General features: G+C 31.4%; 3 protein-coding genes across 4 annotated transcripts; all 3 read left to right on the top strand.

Annotated features, from left to right (window-relative positions):
* The first annotated feature begins 1,299 nt into the window (after nt 1–1,299).
* On the top strand, nt 1,300–19,279 carry LOC120188215 (serine/threonine-protein kinase AFC1-like). Of its 2 annotated transcripts, XM_039191715.1 has the most exons (14): nt 1,300–1,309; nt 8,625–8,628; nt 15,581–15,728; nt 16,087–16,261; nt 16,522–16,548; nt 16,691–16,844; nt 16,929–16,977; nt 17,097–17,211; nt 17,475–17,566; nt 17,698–17,854; nt 17,947–18,011; nt 18,330–18,427; nt 18,506–18,611; nt 18,944–19,279. In XM_039191715.1, exons 3-14 carry the CDS (start codon nt 15,624–15,626, stop codon nt 19,100–19,102), a joined length of 1,302 nt encoding a protein of 433 aa, XP_039047646.1. In that variant the 5' UTR covers nt 1,300–1,309; nt 8,625–8,628; nt 15,581–15,623; the 3' UTR covers nt 19,103–19,279. The 2 variants fall into 2 exon arrangements, with proteins under 2 accessions (XP_039047646.1, XP_039047645.1); XM_039191714.1 differs by lacking the exons at nt 1,300–1,309; nt 8,625–8,628 and having other exon boundaries at nt 15,415–15,728.
* Nucleotides 19,280–20,613: 1,334 nt separating this feature from the next.
* Nucleotides 20,614–21,526, top strand: LOC120188218. The gene is made up of 3 exons (XM_039191717.1): nt 20,614–20,731; nt 20,802–20,907; nt 21,009–21,526. Exons 1-3 carry the CDS (start codon nt 20,693–20,695, stop codon nt 21,152–21,154), a joined length of 291 nt encoding a protein of 96 aa, XP_039047648.1. The 5' UTR covers nt 20,614–20,692; the 3' UTR covers nt 21,155–21,526.
* Nucleotides 21,527–24,373: 2,847 nt separating this feature from the next.
* On the top strand, nt 24,374–25,614 carry LOC120188217 (protein SLOW GREEN 1, chloroplastic-like). Its single transcript, XM_039191716.1, has one exon. It carries the CDS (start codon nt 24,442–24,444, stop codon nt 25,414–25,416), a length of 975 nt encoding a protein of 324 aa, XP_039047647.1. The 5' UTR covers nt 24,374–24,441; the 3' UTR covers nt 25,417–25,614.
* The last annotated feature ends 290 nt before the right edge of the window (nt 25,615–25,904 follow it).

The following is a 25,904-nucleotide window of genomic DNA, read 5'->3' as shown; positions in this document are numbered from 1 at the left end:
ATTATGATAATAGGTCATGTGATCATGAAATATATGATAAAATATATATGAAAATAATATGACTCATATGTGCTTCTATTAGAATGTTATATGATATGTTAGTATAATAAGATAGATTGGATATTGATAATAAGACATAAGATTACATGCATATGTAATATAAGTTAAAAGATAAGAAATAATATGTTATATGCATATTAGAAAAAGGTATATGTGATGTGACCATGTGTGAAAAGGGTGAATAATGTGAATTTCATGGAAAATGCTACGTGAAAGTAAACTACGTGACTATGTGATCATATGAAATGTGATAAAGAGCTATGTGAAAGAACTATGTGATATGAATATGTGAATGTGTAATGAGGTAAAAGATGATGCCCATGTCATGTGTTATGAGAGCTATAGGTATAGTTGGCATGCCAAGAGTCGAGGGCCTACACGGTCCTTCGGGACATAGTGGTCCTTCGGGACATATGTGTTATATGTGGTCCTTCGGGACATAGTGGTCCTTCGGGACATATGTGTTATATGTGGTCCTTCGGGACATAGTGGTCCTTCGGGACATATATGTTATATGTGGTCTTTCGGGACAAATTCTATGCGCCCTTAGTGGGATTTATACGAGCTGTGGTGACAGCATAGTGCACAACCTCTATGTACTCACATACCTTAAGTTCTCAATAGTGTGCAGTGGCTTTGAAAAGAAACATAATTTGATATAATGATATATGTGTTTCTCGTGAAATGCTATATGTGATATGTGATATGTGACATATATAAGTAATAAGTTAGGATCATATGATAGTAATGGTAACAAGTGCATATGTGTAATGGTGATATGAGATGTTATATGGTTATGTATGATATGATCATAGTAATTATTCATGTATTGTTGTGTGTGAAGTTTATTATATGTTTACATTCAATATATGCTCATATAATGGAATGGAATTAATGACAAGGAAATAAGTAAGGATAGACATGTTAATGATGAGTTCAATAGGTGTATAAGTATAATGTGTATTACATAAGATGTTCATGCAATTGTTAGTTTACCTTATATATTTACATGTCTCACTAAGTCTATGACTTAGCGTGTAAGTGTCTTACACGTAGGTGTGGATCAATCATAAGATCAAGCTTAGGATCCGTAAAGCAGTATATCTCCACGCAAAGTTCAGATCAGAAATATTTTTGTAAAGTACGACATATCATATAATTTAGTATGTTGACATATAACTAAGTCACTAAATATGTACACTTTGATGGAGTCTGTTAAGGTTTTTGAGACGTTTATGTAAAAGAATTTCTTATAGAATAGAAGTTTTAAATTTTCTATGGTTTGTTTTATAAAAGTATATGCTTTGTCTGGTCAATATGATACCTCGGACTCGTATCCGGGTCAGGTACGGGTTGGGGGTGTTACAATCTGTCACCAAAAGACCTTCGAGTTCGATTACACTCAGCTCCAAGACACATCATTTACAGCATAACTCAAGGCGATAAGGGTTATCTATCAACAAAATACCTTCAAGTTCGATTAAACTCAGCTCAAAGTCACATCATTTGCAGCATAGCTTAAGGCGAGAAGGGCTATCTGCCATCAAAAGACCCTCGAGTTCGATTACATTCAACTCAAAGGCACATCATTTGCAGTATATCTCAAGGCAAGAAGGGTTATCTTCCAGCCAAGACCTTCGAGTTCAATTACACTCAGCTCAAAAGGCACATCATTTGCAGTATAACTCAAGGCAAGAAGGGTTATCTGCCACCAAAAGACCTTCGAGTTCGATTACATTCAGCTCAAAGGCATATCATTTGCAGCATAACTCAAGGTTAGAAGGGTTATCTATCAACAAAGACCTTCAAGTTCGATTACACTCAACTCAAAGGCACATCATTTGCAGCATAGCTCAAGGCAAGAAGGGCTATCTGCCACCAAAAAACCTTCGAGTTCGATTACACTCAACTTAAAGGCACATCATTTGCAGCATAGCTCAAGGCAAGAAGGACAATCTGCCACCAAAATACCTTCGAGTTCTATTACACTCGGCTCAAAGGCACATCAAATTAACAACATAACTCAAGGCGAGAAGGGTTATTTGTCAATAAAAACCGTCGAGTTCGATTCCATTCAGCTCGATGACACATCATCAAAAAAATACTTTTTGGTTGAAGCCAAGGTCTTTGAGTCAAGAAGAAGATCTGGGGCAATCTCTTAGCGTAGTGCAACGTAGCTTAACTCGAGAAAAGTTATATGTCAACGAAGATTTATGAGTTCAATTTTAAGAGACTATCAACCACATGGTGGAGTTAAGGAACTATTTTCCAGACGAATTTTTAAACCAATGTCTTTAAATCAAGAAGAAGAATTTGGCAACAAGAAGCCACATTCCGGTCCAAATTTCGAACTACGGATTCAATTCCAAATCATTTCAAGATGAACTGGACTTCACAATAGAAGAGTCATCCGCAACTCAATTCGACAGGGAGTTATTCTTTCAGAGTCAATTTTTCAACTCCATCGAACGAAAATTTGCGTCTTTTTATCTTTGTCCTATTTTTTGTTCCACGAAAAAATGACAAAGAGGGGCAACTGTAGCCACGCATTTTCGTCCGATTTCATTTATATTTTATTATTATATTAAGGATACATATATTTATGTTACATTTTTTCTTTCTTTGTTTACAGACCCAAAACCAAACACCCCGAGGCCCATGTACAAAGTTGCAGGCCCGTTTACAAAACAAGCAGCCCAGAAACAGTCCAAGACCCAACCCGAATGTAGTGGTCTAACCCGAACTGAACCGAAATAGTTAGGGTTTACAAACCCTAACTCATATTCTCACTAGCACCGTAGCAGCTAAGGGGAGCCCCACTCCGATCTTCATGGCTACATGCCACCAACCTCGAATCATCCGACGATTTCCTCGGTAACAACCATCACCAACAAACGAACATGCAATAATAAGAATTCCAGTCCAAGTTAAACTCTCAATAAATGGGACTCTTTTAGATTATAAATAGAGATGTAATCAACACTATTAACACATGAATATACACGGAAAATACTCAAAAAATACACAAAAATTTGAGCACTTGTAGCGTTCGAAAGTAATAAAAAAATGTAACATTTTTACTTTTTGTTTCGGTTATTATTAGGATGTATGTGATGTTTTCGCTTGCTCTTGACCCAAAAAACATTCAAAAATAACAAAAAAGTTCGAGATTTGTTTTTTAGATCTACGCTTCCACGTCGAGTTTTTGAAAAAACAATTTTGATATTTGAAGAGAGGGAAGGAAAATCTTTTTGAAAAACGCAAAATTTTTTACTTTCACCGCCGATGACCGGCGAGGCGGCGCGGTGGCCATGTTCTGGAAAATGGGGTGGTTGTTCATTAGAATGATGAACAGTTGAGAGTATTTTTTTAAATGGGGGTCTCTTGGTTTGAAGATGAGAAAAATGAGGGTTTTTGCCAAGATTTGGGCTTTATACAATCCGACTGGAGACCCGCTGACCCGATCCAAGCCCTCTAGACCCGTGTGTTTCTGAAATAAAGAGGGGAAATTCGTTTTCGATCACTCTTCTTTTTTAACATTTTATTTTGATCCTGAATTTTGCTTCTGCACCAATTTTCTTTTTTAATTGGACCTTTTAATTTTGATTTGATTCTAAATTAGTCCTTTATTATTATTATTATATATGTCATATTTGTTTACTATATATATATATTATTTTTATTTTTTATTATCTTTTATATTTTTGGACTTTTTCCTTATTTATTATTTTTATATTTTCCCTCATATTTTTAGATGTTTTATTTATGTATATATATACACATATTTCATTTTTATTTATTTATTTGTTTTACTAATATCTTAATATATATATATATATATATTATCATTATTTTCCCCTTTTTTATTTAAATACCGTTATATATATTTTAGTATTTTTTATATTAAGTACTATATTATATATATATATATTATCTAACTTGTTTTTCTTTGTAGGCCCCTATGTCCCCTCTTTTTGATCAAATATGTTTTTTTTTCTTCGGTGCATTAATATAGTGGAGCCCCTTATTTTGTTTTCTTTATTATTTTCTTTCTTTTGCTTTTGTTTATTTTTTTCTCACATTATATATATACACATTATTTTTATTCATTTTTTTAATTTCTTTTATTTTTTTCGTGTTTTTTATTCCATTAGTTTTTTCCTTTATCTTTATCTTTGTTTTTTTGCCATTTTTTTATTTTGTTTATTATTAATTTTTTACTTGTTCTATTATTTTTCCTTTTTTTTTGTTTTGTTTATTATTTTCATAATTGCACACTTGCTATCTTAAATCGATTTTATACTGCACTACGAATCTAACATTTTTATCTTTTAAGGGTATTTCAATTAATTAGAGGTAAGTAACTCGGATCGTATTTTTTACCTTTTAGTTTAAATTACATTTTTCTTAATTTAAGATAACTGGAAATTACGTAGTACCGAAAGTGCAGTTCAAGGGTGTTAACCCTTCCTTGACTGTAACCGACTCCCGAATCCGACATATCTTTGGTAAGATGCATATCTGGTAAGAAATAAGGTATCCGATCAACCCATTTGTTTTAAAATGATCGGCGACAACTCCAATTCGTTTTATCCAAGTTGAAGCCTAATTTCGGGCCCACCCGAAAGATGATCGCGACAATGATAACTCGAAAAATGATCATCCAATAAGTGTTTCGGTGAAGGACTATGAGACTTCCTTAAAGGACGGGTATGCCATATATTCAGTGAAGGGAAAAAGTGCACATATCACTCGACGAAACTAGCCTAAGGATTTGAAGACTTGGAATCAAGCTCACATGATTGGGTTGATTCGGAAGTTGTTGCTTAAAAATGGATATATTTGGGTAGCTTGGATTCATGTTTATATTATAAAAAATATTTCTTTTTGGTTATTATCGTGTTCCCAAAACAGCTGTTGGACTTGGAGGAATTTGTTACGGATTCATCCAAAGGCTATGTTGGTCCAGGGGTTGCTGGGGTTCCTTGCTCCTCTGCTCATGGATTTATAATGAGTTGAGGGTAAGGCGTGAAAAAACAGCTTGGGATAGGCTTGTGTGGCATCTGAGGCATATTTTCAAGGTTTTCGATACTTTTTGGATGACGATCCTTGATAGATTGCCTACTAAAACCTGACTCATTTTCTTTGGTATGTTTGTTGATGGTTTGTGGGTTTTTTGTTCAAGTGAGCAGGAAACGAGGGACTATTTGTTTTTCAACTGCGGCTTTTCCAAGGCCGTGTGGGATGATATTCTCCAGACTTGTCAGCTGTGGAGGGAGTTCTGGATTGGGAACACGAGTTTCATTGGGCTTGTCACCATTTGAAATGGAGGGCTCTGCTCTCGGCTCTTTTGAAACTGGCCTGGAACTGTTTGGTGGCTTGTGTTTAGGAATCGTAAGATTTTTCAAAGTAGGGTTATGGTTGTTGATGACATTGGATTGTAAATTAGGGAGTTTGTGAGAATGAGGTTTTATGGCATGAAGATTAAAGCTAGGGGTCTGGTAATAGATTGCTCTGCGGAGCTTGGGGCATAGATGGTTCTGGTCTATAGGGTAGTTTTGTTCATTCTTTTTAATTTTTGTTGCAGGGGGTTTGTTTTTTCCCCTGAATGAGTGTATATATTTAGGGGTATGATTTTTATTGCTCTGTGAAACTGTGGCATTGTTGGTTCCGGTTCATAGGGTGATTTTATTTATTTTAATCTTATTGCAGGGTTTTTTTTCCCTTTGTTGTGTGTACATGTTTGTTCTCTGCCTATGTTATTTTGTAGGGAGGTTTTGTATGTTAAGTTTGGTTTGGAATAAAAACACATATTCATCTAAAACAAATCTAGCCTAAGGTCAATAAAATAATTTAATAATTTTAGAATAACCTTAAGTTAATCTACCCCTTGCTAACTATCGATGCAAGATGAGTATACGTGTAAATGAATCGAACGTTCAACGAACCGTTTGTAAACCGTTTGAATGAAAATTCATTTATGTTCGTTTATTTATTAAACGAACGAACATGAACAAGATTTTGTGTTCGTTTAATTAAATGAACGAACATGAACAGAGAGCTCGCTCATTCATTTACGTTCGTGGACGTTCGATAATACGTTTGTTTATGTTCGTTCATTTATGTTCGTTTATGTGTGTTTATCTATGTTTAGCCCAATCTCTCTAGACCCATTTAAAATATTAAAGTCCAATAAGTTTTAATCTGATACCCATAAATATTTTAAAATTCAATTAATTTTAAATACAATAAAAAAAAGCTCAAAACAATTAAATAAAATATAATCCTAAAATTGTAAGGAAGGAAAAATATATTTTCATTTATGTTTGTTTACGTTAGTTTATGTTCATTTATTGTGTTCGTTTATGTTTGTTCGTTTGTGTTCGTTTACGTTCATTTATTGTGTTCGTTTACATCCGTTCGTTTGTGTTTGTTTATGTTCGTTTACATCTGTTCGTTTATGTTCGTTCATTTGTGTTTGTTTATCATTTATATGAACGAACACGAATAAGCTACATTCCTTAACGAACGAACACGAACAAGCTACATTCCTTAACAAACGAACATGAACAAGAATTTTTTTGTTCGTTTATGTTCGTGTTGGTACATGTAACACCCCAACCCGTACCCGACCCGGATACGAGTCCGAGATGTCACATTAACTTTTAAAAACGATATTCTTACAAAATATCAAAACATTTGAACTCATTTTAAGAAAATATGATTATATTCATTAAATTGTGTTTCATTATAAAAATTCAAGTCAAAAACGTATTTATGAACAGTACTATATGATATGAACTGTACCGTGAACAGTGCCAAATGTTAAAAATTTTCCAGATTGCTGACAGGGTACCGATACCCTGCTACAAGGTATCGATACCTTGCTACAGTACTGCTACAGTACTTCCGTAAAACATACATAAATTCTTAAAATTTATCATTTCATCGCTATACAAAATTACCATTTACATATATATGTTTAAAACATTAGAAAAGTCGATCAGAGCGTTCGTACTAAAACATTTCTTACATGCCAACATACTATATACAATCAAAATACATACTCTATCAGTTACTTCTGATCTGATCTTCTAGCAGTGTTGTTGTTCTTGCCACTCCTATTTCTCCTATTCATGATTCTTGGTACCTACGTGTAAATCACTTACACGTTAAATCATAGACTTAGTGAGGCATAATAAAATATATAACAATGAATTCATGAAACATACACTCTTACCGTTCAATCGTAACATTATAACCTACATGTATCCATTACACTATAACATATATGATCATGTCATGCATATATGAAATTTATCGTCTTATGCAAGTTTCACTTCACTTTATCTTTGTATTGCCCATGTACATTATTGAGAACATGAGGTAAATGAGTACATTGAGGTTGTGCACGAATGTTGTCACCACAACTCGAATAAATTCCCACTAGGGGCACCGAATATTTGTCCCGAATGACCACTATATCCCGAAGGACCACTGTATATGTCCCGAAGGATCACTATGTCCCGAAGGACCACTCCTTAAGAACCATATACATAATACAACGGACCAAATAAGTGTACCAAAGTACCACATATATGTTCCATAGAATTACATATATGTCCTGAAGGACCACATAAAACCCTCGACTCTTGGCATGCCAACTATACCTCTAGCCCTCATGACATATAACATGGGCATTATTATTTATCATTTCACATTTTCATATAAGCTCATAGCTTCGTTCACATATACATGTAATCATGTAGTTTCTTTTCACGTAGTTCATGTCAATTCTCATATTACATGTACCTTTTCTCATATATCTCATATCATATAATTCATGCTCTATCCTCTTATGTTCACATGGCATATAATGCGTACAAATCATATTCTCATATGCCTTTACTCATGAATTCATACATCATACAAATCATGTCATTTCTTGTTCTTATGTGTTTCCAATACATCACATATATCACTTTTATTACATTAAAAGATAAACATGTAGTCTTATGTGCCTTATCAATACTATTTGTTCACATAATCTCCTATTACCTTATAAGTAAATACTACTTATTTTATCTCACTTTTTCATTTATTCTCCTAATTATTTATATCCATTCACATGGTTTATTACACAACTTATATCACATTTTCATGTATTACACATATCTTATATTATAATTTCATATATAATAACCTATACTCGTTTTCATGTACTCATGCACACACATAAAAATTTACATATCAAATAACATTCTAGGAGTCACTTCTTACCATACTAACTCCGTCACTGGCTCATCGCAAGCCAATATTGATTCGATAATATAAGTACAAATTAAATTGCACTCAACTTAGCTTTGCTTGGTTTGATTTGATCCTAATTCTTCAATTGTTCCGGAACTCACTCATATTCAATATCTACATAACCATACATTTTAAGGTAATTATCAGATATCTACACCTTGTAATTTTATACTAATAGCTTAAACGAATTTAATAGACCCATATTCACTTTTTCCTTTAGGGGGTATCGATACCTTTCCCTAGAGTATCGGTACCCCTATTGAAATCTATAAATTTTTCCCAGAAAATCATTATTCAAACACGAAAATTCACTATTTTCAGTTTCAATACTTCATGTTTCATTCCCTTTCATATTCCTAACTCACATATACATGCTTAAACTCATTTATATCCATTTATTTCATCTTAAACCTCAAAATCCTCTCCTCTTTATGAACTTCAAGAATCATACCCAATTTTCAACATATTTTAAATCCAATTCTATCACTTCATATCTCCTAATTAAGCTGATGACAAGTCAAATTTAACTTCAAATTCAACTTATCAACTCTATTTCAAGATTTCACTCAAGAACTCCAAATCTTTAATATTCTCTAACTCCTTTATCTTTTGATTTTAAGATAACTTAAGCTTTCCTTAAGCTTAGTTATTATCTAATGATCAAAACCCAACTTAAATTTCAGCTAATAATCAACAAAATAGAAAACTCACCTTTGTTCTAGCTTGGGCACGTTGGAGAAGAAGAAAGCAAGAGGAAGAAGATAACTCTCTTCCCTCCCCACATGAATCATTCATATAAAGGGGGAAAATATCTTTCTTGTCAAATGACCATTTTGCCCTTTAATTCCTTTGATAATTACTAACAAATTTCAGGAAATATTTTGAAATAAATCATTGAACTATTCAACTATTATGCTTAAATCACCAAATTCTGAAATTTTACAATTTGGTCACTAACCCAGTTTAAGGATGTTACAGTTCATTTGTTCGGTTAAAGTTAAACGAACGAACATGAATATACCCTCGTTCGTGTTTGTTCGGTTCGTTTACAGGCCTAAAGAGAAGAATGCACCTTGATATTGTAGTTCGTTAAAAATTTTGATTTGATTAAAAAGTTTTAAATAAAATTTGGGTTATAAAATATGACTCAAGTAACTTGAAAAACTAAAAAAAATTAGTATTTAATACATTGATTTTTAAATTCGAGTTGAATCCTTCAACTCTGTATGATATATATATATATATATATATATATATATATATATATATATATATATATATATATATACATATAAAAAACACGGAGAATATATATATAGGCTTAGTAAAAAGAAGGTGTCCAAATTATACATTTTTCCCATTTAGGTATCTAAGTTTTTTTTCGGTCAATCCATGTGTCTAACGTTACATTTTAAGTGCCTCGGTTGTAACCACCGTTAAAAAATTTCGTTAAGTCACACGTGTCACACTTATTTTTTTTAAAAAGAATTTATTTAAAAAACATGAAAATAAAAAAAATTCAAAATTTCTTTAAAATTATAATAAAAACTCTAAAATCCTAAACATTTTAATTTTAGTTCTCATTTTTAGTCATTTTCAGTCACTGTCTCTATCACCGTCCATCCACGAACTAGCCATCATCTTTTTTGTCATCACTAACATCTAAATTCATAAACTCCTAAACCCTTACCCTAAAATCAATGGATGAGATCTTAATCCCTAACCCTAAATTTATTGGATGGAGAAAGAGTTGATTTTTCTCATGGAAGGAAGGGAGAGGAACGACCAAGAACTGCTGGGGGGAAAGGGAGAGGGGGGAGTGAAGGGGAAGGGGTAAGGCACGAGGGAGGGGAATTGTTTTTCTTTAATTCTTAAATAAAAAATATAAAATGTAACACATCATTTAATTGATACTTTTAATGATCGTTACGATCGAAACACTTAAAGTGATAATGTTTGTTTGACTGAAAAATAGTTTTGGCACCTAAATGAAAAAAAGATATAGTTTGAACACTTATTTTTATATTAAGTTATATATATATATAAATTCATTTAAATTAGAATCAATTAGTACCATAATATTATAAATATTTACATTAAATTTAAAAAGAAGAATAAGTTGACTGACTTGAAAAAAAAAATACAAATAAAGTTCAAATTATAAAATAGGATTCACCAAATTCAATTAACTTAATTTTTTGACCCGACTTAACCCGATCGAATACTATCTATACTTTTATGCTCCTTTTCAATTTGAAAAAAAGGTAAACAATGTATCTAATAACCCAATTATCACTTTAGTTCCTTTTTGGTCACTCAACAATTTTTTTTCTTCAAAATTATCACTAACGTTATATTTTGGTTTTGTTTTAGTCATCCGATGTTAAAAAAATAACAAAACTGATGATGCGATAATTTTTTCAATGATAATATGACATTAACTTATGATAACAAGTCAGTTAAATTTTTAACTATAAGTGACCAAAATAAAATCAAAATATAATACTAATAATGATTTAAAAAATAATAATTTAGTGTAACTAAAATTAATGGGTAGTTCTGCGGTGGGCCCCTAAAAAACGGTTAATATACGGCGTGACCGGTTAAACAAGTGACCGGTTAAAATTTAGACTGGTTATGTTATATTATTTAACCGGAAATATTATAAAGTACAATAACATATTAGGTAACGCTTATATAATGTAATAGGTAGCGCTTATATTGACCTATTTTATAAGTAAATTGGTATATTTATACCGATAACTTTACAAATTTACCTATTACATTATAATATATTGAAAGTGTCCATACTTTTTATAAAAAGGATCGATACTTTTTTTAAAGTTATGTAATTTATGTTTCAATTTTTTAATAGTGTTTCATGTTTTCCACCTACAATATTAATTTAATAATTTCATTTTCACAAAAAATTATTTGATTGTTTTGATATTTTATAAAATAATATTTAGAATTTAAATTTAACAATATTAACCAAAGATAATAATAAATATGTAATATATATGTTTATTGTTTTTAATTTAATGATAATATATATCGTAACATAAAAAATAAATCATTAGATACATATAATTACTAAATTGATATCTTAAAACTCACTCTAAAGATAACCTTAAATTAATGTTTTCCACAGTGAAATAAGTATGGATACTTCTATAAAAAGGATAGATAATTTACAATATAAGCGCTACCTATTATATTATATAAGCGCTACCTATTACATCATATTTTTACCTGATATATTGTAAAGTATCGATCTTTTTTATTAAAAAGATCGATACTTTTTTTAAAGTTATGTAATTTATGTTTCAATTTTTTTAATAGTGTTTCATGTTTTCCACCTACAATATTAATTTAATAATTTCATTTACACAAAAAATTATTTGATTGTTTTAATATTTTATAAAATATTATTTAGAATTTAAATTTAACAATATTAACCAAAGATAATAATAAATATGTAATATATATGTTTATTGTTTTTAATTTAATAATAATAAATACCGTAACGTAAAAAATAAATCATTAGACGCCTATAATTACTAAATTAATATCTTAAAACTAACCTTAAATTAATATTTTCCACAATGAAAAAAGTATGAACACTTTTATAAAAAGGATAGATACTTTACAATATAAGCACTACCTATTACATTATATAAACGCTACCTATTACATTATATAAGCGCTACTTATTACATCATATTTTTACTTATTATATTGAAAGTGTCAATACTTTTTATAAAAAGGATCGATATTTTTTTAAAAAGTTATGTAATTTATGTTTCAATTTTTTTTAATAGTGTTTCATGTTTTCCACGTACAATATTAATTTAATAATTTCATTTACACAAAAAATTATTTGATTGTTTTGATATTTTATAAAATATTATTTAGAATTTAAATTTAATAATATTAACCAAAGATAATAATAAATATGTAATATATATGTTTATTGTTTTTAATTTAATAATAATATATACCGTAACGTAAAAAATAAATCATTAGACGCCTATAATTATTAAATTAATATCTTAAAACTAACCTTAAATTAATATTTTCCACAATGAAAAAAATATGGACACTTTTATAAAAAGGATATATACTTTACAATATAAGCACTACCTATTACATTATATAAACGCTACCTATTACATTATATAAGCGCTACTTATTACATCATATTTGTACTTATTATATTGAAAGTGTCCATTTTTTTTATAAAAATGATCGATACTTTTTTTAAAGTTATGTAATTTATGTTTCAATTTTTTAATAGTGTTTCATGTTTTCCACGTACAATATTAATTTAATAATTTCATTTACACAAAAAATTATTTGATTGTTTTGATATTTTATAAAATATTATTTAGAATTTAAATTTAACAATATTAACCAAAGATAATAATAAATATGTAATATATATGTTTATTGTTTTTAATTTAATAATAATATATACCGTAACGTAAAAAATAAATCATTAGACGCCTATAATTACTAAATTAATATTTTAAAACTTACCTTAAATTAATGTTTTCCACAGTGAAAAAAGTATGGACACATTTATAAAAATGATAGATACTTTACAATATAAACACTACCTATTACATTATATAAACGCTACCTATTACATTATATAAGTGCTACCTATTACATCATATTTTTACCTATTATATTGAAAGTGTCCATATTTTTTATAAAAATGATCGATACTTTTTTTAAAGTTATGTAATATATGTTTTAATTTTTTTAATAGTGTTTCATGTTTTCCACCTACAATATTAATTTAATAATTTCATTTACACAAAAAATTATTTGATTGTTTTGATATTTTATAAAATATTATTTAGAATTTAAATTTAACAATATTAACCAAAGATAATAATAAATATGTAATATATATGTTTATTGTTTTTAATTTAATAATAATATATACCGTAACGTAAAAAATAAATCATTAGACGCTTATAAGTACTAAATTAATATCTTAAAACTAACCTTAAATTAATGTTTTCCACATTGAAAAAAGTATGGACACTTTTATAAAAAGGATAGATACTTTACAATATAAGCACTACCTATTACATTATATAAACGCTACTTATTACATTATATAAGCGCTACCTATTACATCATATTTTTACCTATTATATTGAAAGTGTCCATACATTTTATAAAAAGGATCGATATTTTTTTTAAAGTTATGTAATTTATATTTCATTTATTTTTTAATAGTGTTTCATGTTTTCCACCTATAATATTAATTTAATAATTTCATTTACACAAAAAATTATTTGATTGTTTTGATATTTTATAAAATATTATTTATAATTTAAATTTACCAATATTAACCAAAGATAATAATAAATATGTAATATATATGTTTATTGTTTTTAATTTAATAATAATATATACCGTAACATAAAAAATAAATCATTAGACGCCTATAATTACTAAATTAATATCTTAAAACTAACCTTAAATTAATGTTTTCCAAAGTGAAAAAAGTATGGACACTTTTATAAAAATGATAGATACTTTACAATATAAATACTACCTATTACATTATATAAACGCTACCTATTACATTATATAAGCGCTACTTATTACATCATATTTTTACCTATTATATTGAAAGTGTCAATACTTTTTATAAAAAGGATCGATACTTTTTTTAAAGTTATGTAATTTATGTTTCAATTTTTTTAATAGTGTTTCATGTTTTCAACCTATAATATTAATTTAATAATTTCATTTACACAAAAAATTATTTGATTGTTTTGACATTTTAAAAATATTATTTAGAATTTAAATTTAACAATATTAACCAAAGATAATAATAAATATGTAATATATATGTTTATTGTTTTTAATTTAATAATAATATATATCTTAACGTAAAAAATAAATCATTAGACGCCTATAATTACTAAATTAATATCTTAAAATTCACTCAAAAGATAACCTTAAATTACTGTTTTCCACAGTGAAAAAAGTATGAACACTTTTATTAAAAGGATAGATACTTTACAATATAAGCACTACCTATTACATTATATAAACGCTACCTATTACATTATATATGCGCTACCTATTACATCATATTTTTACCTATTATATTGAAAGTGTTCATACTTTTTATAAAAAGGATCGATACTTTTTTTAAAGTTATGTAATTTATGTTTCAATTTTTTTAATAGTGTTTCATGTTTTCCACCTACAATATTAATTTAATAATTTTATTTACGCAAAAAATTATTTGATTGTTTTGATATTTTATAAAATATTATTTAGAATTTAAATTTAACAATATTAACCAAAGATAATAATAAATATGTAATATATATGTTTATTGTTTTTAATTTAATAATAATATATACCGTAACGTAAAAAATAAATCATTAGACGCCTATAATTACTAAATTAATATCTTAAAACTTACTTAAAAGATAACCTTAAATTAATGTTTTACACAGTAAAAAAAGTATGGACACTTTTATAAAAATGATAAATATTTTACAATATAACAAGTAAAAATATGACAAAATCAATTTCATTATGACAAAATCGATAAAATTTATCTGATATGTTGAAAGTATGGACACTTTTATAAAAAGGATAGATACTTACCGATAATCAAAGTTTACCAGTTACCAATTATTTTAATAATTTTTCATGTTTTCTATCTAAAATATTATTAGTCTGTCAACATAATAGATAGCGCTAAACCGAATTTATTAAATATCTTTTAATGTATCCGGTAATACCATATATTAATCGTATATTAACCTGCATTTCCTGAGACAATCCCAAAATTAATAATCTCACTCCAAAACCAACTCTCGTGAGCCCGACTCATTAATGATTCTCGGGGTCAAACTAATCTCCACGCGTCAACTAAACGCACCAATTAACTGGTGGGGCCCACCTTGAAAAAGAAAAAGAAGTGCAGCGAAGATGGTCCCACTTTAACCATAGATAATCTCGAGAGTTAAATTAACCTCTTATCCGGGTTAGATCCTCTCCGCCTTAGGAGTTTAGCTCATCTCTATCTATTCCCTTCCAAAAAATGATTAGGGTTTCAAAAACCTCCCAAATCGATCGATCTCTCCATTCTTTTTGGATTATAAGGTCAAATCTACGAGTTCTTGCATAAAAAATTCTGAGAGTTCTTCATTTTTTTTAGTTAAGCGTGAATTGATTGAAAAAAAGAGAAAAAGTAGTGAAAGAAAAAAATGGAGACGCAGAGGATAGTAGAGTTTCCTCACAAGATTATGGATAAACGTCCCAGGAAAAGGCCCAGATTAACATGGGATGTGCCTCCTCTTCCTCCTCCTAAGGTAAAAGAAAGAAGTTTATCTTTTTTTTTCTCCTTTATTTTTGTTGAAGTTTTTCAGAATTTTCTCTTATATGATGGGGAATTACTATCAGAATAATAGTAATTTTCAACGTCTTGCTTTGATGTGGTTATTTAACAAAATTCCGTAATTTTTCCATATTTTCAATCAAATCATGTTTATATTGTGATTCAGAAATTGTAAATAATATTATAGGAAATTTAATTGCAATGAAATGAGAAGTGATCTACACTCGGAATAATTTCTTTTGTTTATATTTCATGTAAAGAAATTATTATTTGATTTGAGGAATGAGTTTTTTTCCCTTGTGATTTTTCATTTTGTTCTTTTGGCTTTGCAGGTTCTTCCAGCAATATATTGCGGTCAGGAATTCGGGAATGGAGGGATATCTAATTTTTCATTTCCTAGTAATATGTTTTACAGGGGAATTTCTCTTAATGGATCTCCTCCATGGAGACCTGATGATAAAGATGGCCATTATGTTTTTGCTGTTGGAGAAAGCCTAACTCCTCGATGTAATTTTGTCTCTCTTGCTGCAAATTTTACCATAGTATATTTTTATGTGGATTTGATAATATCTACATGCTTAAATCGTTTTTTTGGACGGTAAATATTAAACTATTACAATATCTTTGAATGAAATTATGTAGTCATCGTTGTTAATCACCTTGATTACGATTGCATCTTTTCCCCATCTATCTCATATTCAAATTGTTCGCTTATATTCTTTTTTTCTTCATGTTCGCTTATATTCTTTTTTTCTTCATGTTCGCAGACAGGATTCTCAGTAAAATGGGCGAAGGTTAGTATTCTCGTTCTCAATCCTGGTTTGGCAATTATGGGGAGCGGCTTCCATTTGATTAGCATTTGAATATTCTAATCCATGTAGATATTTTGGATTGTTGATTAACATGGATTATGGTCTGTGGATTGCGTATATGCAGGAACATTTGGACAAGTTCTGGAATGTTTTGACAATGAAAAACAAGAAGTTGTGGCCATTAAAATTGTTCGTTCCATAAATAAGTATCGTGAAGCTGCCATGATTGAAATTGATGTTCTTCAAAGACTTGCTAGGCATGATATTGGTGGTTCTCGGTAAGGATGTCCTCATCCTTTTTGTTATCTTATTCATTGTAGAAATTGAAGTGATTATGGTATAAGTGGTTTCATTCCTTGCAGTTGTGTGCAAATACGGAATTGGTTTGACTATCGTAATCATATTTGTATTGTAAGTATTTATTGGTATTTGTTATTTGATTAATTTGAGGGGGCAATGCAAGCTCTTTAATTCCTAAATATTCCTTGATATAAAAAAAACTTGCGGATGAATTGAAATGGTTTCAACAGGTATTTGAGAGGCTTGGACCTAGCTTATATGATTTTCTCCGCAAAAACAGCTACCGTTCAGTTCCCATTGATCTTGTTCGGGAGCTTGGCAAACAAATTTTGGAGTCTGTAGCATGTGTGTGGATAATTCTTGCACTGTTTATAATCTGTATTATATTTACTTGGAACCCCTTTTAGTATGAAGCAAAGCTCTGGAATATTAGTTAATTTATTAGCAAGTTTCTACTCTTTTTTCCTTGAAAAAAATCGAAAACCTTAGTTTTGATTAGACAAGCTGGGGTTGATGATTATAACGTATTTCCTTCCCTAAAAAGGATTAAAAGTTTTGTTAGTTTTGTTTCTAGTTAGCTTAATTAATTTTCTTTTGCTAACGTGCAGTTATGCATGATTTGCGGTTAATTCACACTGATTTGAAGCCAGAAAACATTCTGCTTGTTTCTTCCGAATATATAAAGGTTCCAGATTATAAGGTATTACTTCAATTTTCTATTCCCTAGGCATGCTGTTTGACAATTGTGTGCATAATTGAGGATTGCTTAATTCAAAACTGAGGCATCGTTGATTTCTTATTTCTTGAAAAATGTTCTTTTATGTGCTCTAGTTTTTATCACACTCTACAAAAGATGGTTCCTATTTTAAGAACCTGCCAAAATCGAGTGCAATAAAGCTGATTGATTTTGGGAGTACAACATTTGAACACCAGGATCATAGCTATGTGGTGTCAACTCGACATTATCGTGCACCAGAAGTCATACTTGGTTATCATCATCTTCATAATTGAGATGTGCTTTTTTTGTGTGTGTGTTTGCATGTGTGCACATTTTCTTGACATGTTTTGTCAGTTTTACAGGTCTTGGATGGAACTATGCCTGTGACTTGTGGAGTGTGGGTTGCATACTGGTTGAACTATGCTCTGTAAGTGAATATTTGTAGATAAGTTAGTACCTTATTGGTGTTACTGAATGCTGGAGCAGAGTACTATATATTCTAGAAAGAGGAAATGAGTCTCTTTTAGAAACCTCTCGAACTTGTCATCAGTTGATTAGATTAAAAATGATGCAAGAGATTAATCAAGTACATAAATCTCATTTAATATGACCTAGCCTCTAGAAGATAAATCTCATTTTAAGGTAGCTAGAATGTTGTTTGTTATGTTCATTATAAAATAAGATGCCAACTTAAAATTTTTCATGATTGATCTGCTGGAATCTAAAGATTGTACTTTACTTCCAGGGTGAGGCACTTTTCCAAACTCATGAGAACCTGGAGCATCTTGCCATGATGGAGAGGGTTTTAGGGCCATTACCCCAACATATGGTGGTCAGAGCTGAGTAAGAGTGACTGTTGCTTGTTCTCGTTTTGAGTTTGTTGCTGAGGAAGTTCTTACACTCTGTCTGATATTGTTGCAGCTTCCGTGCTGAGAAATATTTCCGGAGGGGCGCACGTTTGGATTGGCCTGATGGTGAAACTTCAAGAGAAAGCCTGAAGGCAGTTTGGAAACTGCCCCGTCTGCCGGTATGTTATCATGAGTATGCTCTTCTTTTGTAACTCATTTGCAATTATCTGAACTCACCTGATATTGATGGTAACTATTTGCTGCATTTGGTGTTCATCTTATTGACTATTATCAAAAGGCAGAATTATTTTATTGGATTTACTGACAAGGCTCTTTATCATCCTGTGAATCATTTAGGCATATGATTTGGAGTCCATCTGTATCGTCTCCTACATTAGTTTCTAAAGTTGATATATCCTCCGGAACTTGGGACATGACCCTAGCCTTTTTGTTTTCCATCTACTCCTAAACCACTCTTCATTATTTTTTTTTTTGGTTTTATGTGCTGCAGAACTTAATAATGCAGCATGTGGATCATTCTGCTGGTGATTTGATTGATCTCTTGCAAGGGCTACTTCGGTATGATCCTGTCGAGAGACTTAAAGCTAGAGAAGCACTAAGACATCCATTTTTTACAAGAGATCATAGAAGGCTCGGGTATCCCCTGTAATTGGAGATTGGGATCTTTGTCAAATGACGAGTTCGAGCAACCTTGCATACTGAGGCAAATGTGGAATGGCATTGTGTCTTAAAAATATATTTGCTTGATCACATACACATATATTGTATAGTATATACTCCATTCGCATTCCTGAAGGTTCGATTCATATTTTTTTGTTTGTTAGTCCCACATTTTCTTCGTTTCACCAACATGTTTGTCGTTCTCCGGTAAGTCATCTTTGAATTGTTACCCACCTGATAATTTCCGGTTTGCGGTCTGTTATTCTAGAAGATCAATATAAAAGTTGGTTTAAGAATTTATAAAAACTGCCTCTATATTATATTTTCCTCCCATCCGGGAGTAAAAGTTTGAGTCTGCATAGAACATGTCATGATTGTAATTGGGAGTTGACTTGTTTGATTGAAATATCATGTTGAAGGATCAAATTAAAAATTTCTTAGGTTACGGTACAAACGTAAACAAGTGATTATGTACCCTTTGAATTGAGATAAACGAAAATAGAAGATGTTTTATATCCCAAATAAATACCTAAATAAATGTATAAAGTATATCAACTTTTCCGTTTAGGCATCTAAAATATTTTTTGGTATCTAAACATCTAAAGTTTTTTTTTATCAAAGTAGAGGTTGAATTATACAATCTTTTTTTCTTTTAGGTACTAAAAGTATATTTTAATCAATATTACAAATCAACTTTTAATAACTTAAACAAAAAGTGTATTGTATTTTAGGTATTTATTTTAATCAGAAAATAATTTACGTACATAGATGAATAAGATGATAACTTTAGATATTTATTTTGATAAAATAATACTTTAAATACTTAGATGAAAAGGTTAATATAGGTATTATTTGTGATGTAAGTCAAAAGATTTTGAATTCTTAATATTGAGACAAATGTAAATAAATGACTCTGAACCATTTACAGAGACTATTGAATCGAGATGGATGTTTTGCCGTATTTTGAAGCAGCTGCTTCTGACCTTCGATTCCACACTGTTTGTAGGGAAATGAAAGTGATGGATGGATGAAGATCACCATGAATATGATTATTTTCTTTCTTTTCCTATCACAGCATGGTTCTATTGTCCTTATAAAACAAATCAATTGGTTATTTTGTTGATCTTGCAACTTGAGTTGTTTCAAGGTCTTTTTTTATTCTTTAAAGCTACATTCTGTGTCAGGTGGAGGTTAATCCTTAAATGCCGGTACAGGATCTTGCAATCAAGCTACGATCTGAGTTTGACTAGTTCCATACCTGCTCTTCTCTATTTGTTGCATTGGTATTAACAAATCCTGCAATCTTTTGACAAAAATTCTATCTATACTATACTACAATGGAGCTTCGGACAAGAGGGTTGTGCTTGGTAATAAAATCCCATCCCCACCAATCATACGCATCGTCCCACGTGGGTCATTGGATCCACCCAACCAACTACCCGTGACATCATATATCTTGTTTCTTCTTCATCTTTTTTCCTTCTTAACTCGGTTCCTACTCTTCCAGCTTTAGATATTATAACCTAAACAGTAGTAAGCAGAAGAGCTCTTCTTTAAGAATTAATTTTCGTATAATTTGATGACCATGGATGACTCTTCTGCTTCATACATCCATATGGTAAGTATAACAATTTCCATCCAGTTATGATTTGTTTCCATGATGATCATGTATGTATGTATGTATGCAGGTGCACCATCTTATAGAAGAGTGCTTGATATTCAACATGAGCAAAGAAGAGTGCATGGAAGCTTTGTCTAAGCATGCAAGTGTTAAACCAGTCATTACTTCAACAGGTTCCACTCATCTTTTTTTTTCTTTCCATGGAAATTGTGTGATATAAAGACTAGAAATTAATGGTCTTATATAAGCTTTATTTTCTTCTTCTTGGTTACAGTGTGGAATGAGTTGGAAAAAGAGAACAGGGAGTTCTTTGAGGCTTACACAAGGCATAGAGACCAGAGAGCTACTGAAATAGAGAAAAAGCAAAGAATCCAATCCAAGCTTGACAGTTTCATGAAGGGGGATGCCAATAAGGATTAGTTTAATTAATCCATGATCTATATAGCTCAAATCAAGATATAGACTTGTTTAAGTGGTTTAGCCTTATCATGATGAAATGAATATGTTTACAATTGCCAGTCCTGCAGACTTTGTGTTTGCTTTCTAGCTTTAGACCAACTTCATTGGAGCCATGGCCAATTTCGTCTGCTAGTGTAGCACATTCTTTGAATTGGGTCTGATACTGATCCGATGTTATCGGTTGATTTCCAATAAGTTTAACACACTTTGTCCTTTACCCCCATTTAGAGTCGGCTACTCTTTCTCTTTGTCAGAAGAGGACGAGTGGACTGTGTTTCGCAGTTGTCACAGTCCCAAGATTTTTGGGTTTTAATTTGGTTTTCATCAAATGAATTATAACGCAACACCGTTGTTTGTTTTCGTTCTTTTCCGCTGACAAAACCAACATGGCCTACACAATGTATTACTATTTATGAGTTCCTCGGTAGCTGCCAATGGCTCGCCCAATTGTCGTTTCCTTCATTTCTGCAATTGGTCAAAGATGCTTTTCTGTAAATTCTTGTTCTCTTCCGCTTGGCTTCGCTTTCCAATTCCATCATTTTTAAGGTAAATTGTATTATATATCATTGAATTTTACTGTTTGTATTGATTACATCTTTAAATTAAAAATTAATATAATTATGAACTAATCAACAATCTTAAAGATTAAAGTGAGTGTTGTTTTTTTTAGAGGTTTTGAGTTCGAATAATTATATTTGTAGAGTTTGTGTACGTTGTTAATGACTAAGAAAGATTATGAATATATAATATCTTATAATCACTCTAGACTATTAAAAAAAGTAATATATTATACCACTAAACTTTTAAATTGGTTCAATGTAAGTAGGGATGAGCAAAAACCCGATTTGCTAAATTGATTTTTCCGACTCGACTCCAACTTTATGTTCAAATCGATTTATAAAATACAATCGAATAACTTAAAATTTCATTGAATAACTTGAACATAAAATTTTCAACTTATTATATAATTATATATATAAACACAGCTACTCGAATTCAAGTTATTAATAAACCTAACCCTAAAATCAAAAGTGAATTAACATGGATGGGTTACCTTGATTTCATCAAAAATATTTGGTGGATTGGGCTACTTGAGAGGGCCTAAATTAACAAACAAACGCATCGAGTGGTTTCAAAGTTTCAAGGGTAAATTATAAAGATAGTCCCTTATATTTTTGTCTCATCCGATTTCAGTTACCAATTCAGAAAAAAAATGAGTTTGGTTCTTACATTATCAATTTAATATATTTTAGTCCCTCAATCGTTAGTTCCCTTACCCCCACTAACGGAAGTTCTGCTAGCTGGAAATCAAATCTCCAGAGATCTCTTCTTCTTCTTCTTCCCCCCTCTAACGGAAGTTCTGCTAGCTGGAAATCAAATCTCCAAATCTCTTCTTCTTCTTCAAACTTGCTTCCATTCTTCTTCTTCTTCTTCAAACTTGCTTCCATCGATTCTGCTATAACTCCGATCTCATGAAGCTGCATTTTAATTACACATATATATGGTTTTTAGCCACTATTCTAACAGATATCCATTTGCATAACTCCAATCTCATGAAGCTGCTATAACTCTGGTTCTTCTTTGATGGGGTCCTCAATATTACAGAATTTGAATGCTACTAGTTTTATTGATGATCCTCTTAGTGTTGGAGTTGACGGTGAGAATAAAAGAAAGAATTCAAAGTTGATTTCAATGCTTGATGAGATTAGCTTCCAACATGCAGTTCCATGTCTTATCCCAGTAAAGAAGGTTTCAAGCATTTTCATCACTGTATATAGTCATCATCCCCAATACTAAAATAAGCAATTGTCATATACCTTTTAATTTGCTTTAAGTTCAGTTAGTGCTTGAACTAACATGCAATCTTGGGTGCTGTTGGATGCATGCTAATTATTTGTCAGTAAATTATACCATCCTCAGTCATTTCTTTATAAAGTGTAAGTTCTCAGAATTGTTTAAAAATCTTTCCTCGATTGAATACTATGTGAATTAGATTCTTGAACTCAATGATAAAAAAATATTTTTATGTAAAGTTGATAGGTGGGAATATATGCATGGAGATTAAGGTTATAAACTGCTCGACAACTATAGAAAAGAGTTCTAATAAGTGTTAATGTGACCAATGTTTAGGGCGAATTAATTAATTTGTTTTCTAAGTGATGGAAGGAATCCATTTGAAAAGATTTATACTCCAAAATAAAGCTTGTGGGAAGCATAATTTGTTACAAAATTATCAAGTTTATAGGAGCGACAAGCAATTTATCAACAGCTGTAGTTGTGTCATTCGAATACGTTGTCGGACTCGGAAATGTTGCTCCTTTCACAAACTTGGCTCAAAGCCACGTCTAAACATTTCAAAAGCTGCTCCTTTCAAATACGATGAGAACAGTCATGAGATGAGCGGTTACAATTTCATGGGCTTAGCATCGAAAAATGTGAGGACCTTGAGATCACCACCTCAAATGATGGATACCATTTCATGGATGGAGTCATCGTCTGGTGGACCACTGGCCGAAGCACTATGTCTTGGCGTTGCAACTTGCAACCAGTCAAACCACAAGTACAAGTAGCTACATCAAGAGCACATGAGACGTCCACCACGGCTAGCTACAGAAGCTAGCTAACTTTGGTCTTCGACTTATGGATAAATACTTTATTAACTTTGATAATGTAAGAACTTTATTAATATTGGACAAAGGGTTTTCTTAAATGAAAAAAATCAATGTCACTGTTAAGTTCAAGCGCTTATGGAATGCGATGATTGGTGAATGGCTGAATAACCTTTGTTTCTTTTTCGTTTTGAAAAAAAAATATGGTGGAAAAAGAATAAGAAGAAGATAAGTTGGTGGTTGTCAATTATCCATCATCCTCTTTTACAGGTTATGAAAGAAGAAGAAGAAGAAAACACATACATTTTTTTTAATTGACAACTCATATTTTTTTTGTTAACGGGTTGACGAGAGTTAATGACAGATTAAAATCGAAAGTACCGATAGCGTTAGGAATCAAACCTACTCTTTTTCGGAACCAGTGCTGAACTCGGATGGACTAAAATATAAGGGACCATCCGTATAGTTTACCCAAGTTTCAAACGAGTGGGTTTTCAGTTTTCAAAGACCGCACCTTTTGGGACCTTTTTCTTCGTTGCTCCAACTGGTTTGATTTTGAATTGTTTTCGTTACTCTTCCTTATCATCTACCTGTGTTTCAGGGAGAACACAAAGAAAAGGTCTCTCTTTCTCTACGACGATGGAGTCTATCGTTAACCTGCACTACCGAAACCTGCCTTTCCACCTCTCTTTCAATCGCCACCGTCCGTATTTCCCCAAACCCATCTCCTCCCTTTCCTTCAGGGCGTCGCCGTTCAAAGTATCCTCCATCAGGGCTTCATCTCCGTCCTATGAGCCCCCGAAGCCTTTGCTTCTCCAATCGCTTAAGCCTCTCCTCAAATCCACTTGCATTTCCATCACCGCCGCTGCCGCACTCTTCTTCGCGCGCTTCCACCAGATGCCCGCGCTCGCCTCGATATCGGCAATTCCCGCCATGGAGACCTCGACGGACAAGGGTGCCTCATTACACGATCAGGAAAAAACCCTCCAACAAAAATTATCGAAGAACCCGAATGACATCGAAACTCTCCGCTCCCTCATGGAGGTCCGTATCAAATTGAAGAAACTCCAACAATCCATCGAAGTCATCAACCGTTTGATCCAGCTCGAACCCCAAGACCCCGAATGGCCAATGTTAAAGGCCCAAATTCACAGCTACGCCGGTGATTTCGATCTAGCCAAGAAGGAGTTCGAAGAAATATTAGCCAAAGACCCAGATCGCGTCGAGGCATTTCACGGCCTTGTAATGGCTTATTCCGATTCGGGTCAAAAATTGAAAGAACTTGAAAAAAGAATCGAAGGGGCGATGGATAAATGCAAGAAAGAAAAGAGAAACAAAGATTTCAGAGATTTTAAGCTATTAATTGCACAAATCCGGGTCATTGAAGGCAGACATTCTGAAGCTTTGAAGGTTTATGAAGCTTTGGTTAGGGAAGAGCCAAAGGATTTTAGGCCATACTTATGCATGGGGATTATCTACACTTTACTGAAGAACAAAAACGAAGCTGAGAAACAGTTCGAGAAATTCAAGGAACTTGTTCCTAAAAATCACCCTTACAGGGAGTACTTCGTTGACAACATGCTGGCCACCAGGCTTTTCGCCGAGAAGCGTTGAGAGATGAAGGATGATATTCTTTCAAAGAGGTCCCTTTTTTTTTCAATTATTTCCTATTATTTTCCTTTTAATTCTCTTTCAGCTCCATTGCAACAGTTGAGCTTTTGGCCTTCTGTTTAATTCAATGTTGCATTACATATGTGTTTGGGTTTAGTATAAAGATAAGCATCGCTTAGTTGAGCTAAGCTTTATATAATATGGAAGTTAACTTGAAGTTTCTTTTGTTATCATTTCTAGTTGGTTTTCAAACATGTTTCTTCATCATTGGCAACTGCCATTAGAAAATGACAGTTTATGATCATGACTGATAATTACATATTGGAAAACCTGCTTTTGTTATGATCTTCATTATCGATCCTTGAATTTCTGGGGTTTTTTAAGTGATTACTTTCAAGTAAGATTTCCCTGAATGTATAAAATTACACGCTCTCACACACATTTTAAATAAAGAATGATGATGATGCCTATGTTTTTTTTTTCTCCTTTCG

Source organism: Hibiscus syriacus, unplaced genomic scaffold (genome assembly GCF_006381635.1).
Source record: "Hibiscus syriacus cultivar Baekdansim isolate YM2019G1 unplaced genomic scaffold, ASM638163v2 tig00116939_pilon, whole genome shotgun sequence".
In the NCBI taxonomy this organism is placed as follows: Eukaryota; Viridiplantae; Streptophyta; class Magnoliopsida; order Malvales; family Malvaceae; genus Hibiscus; species Hibiscus syriacus.
The sequence above is the reverse complement of the archived record's forward strand: the minus strand, read 5'-3'. Positions and strand labels throughout refer to the sequence as shown.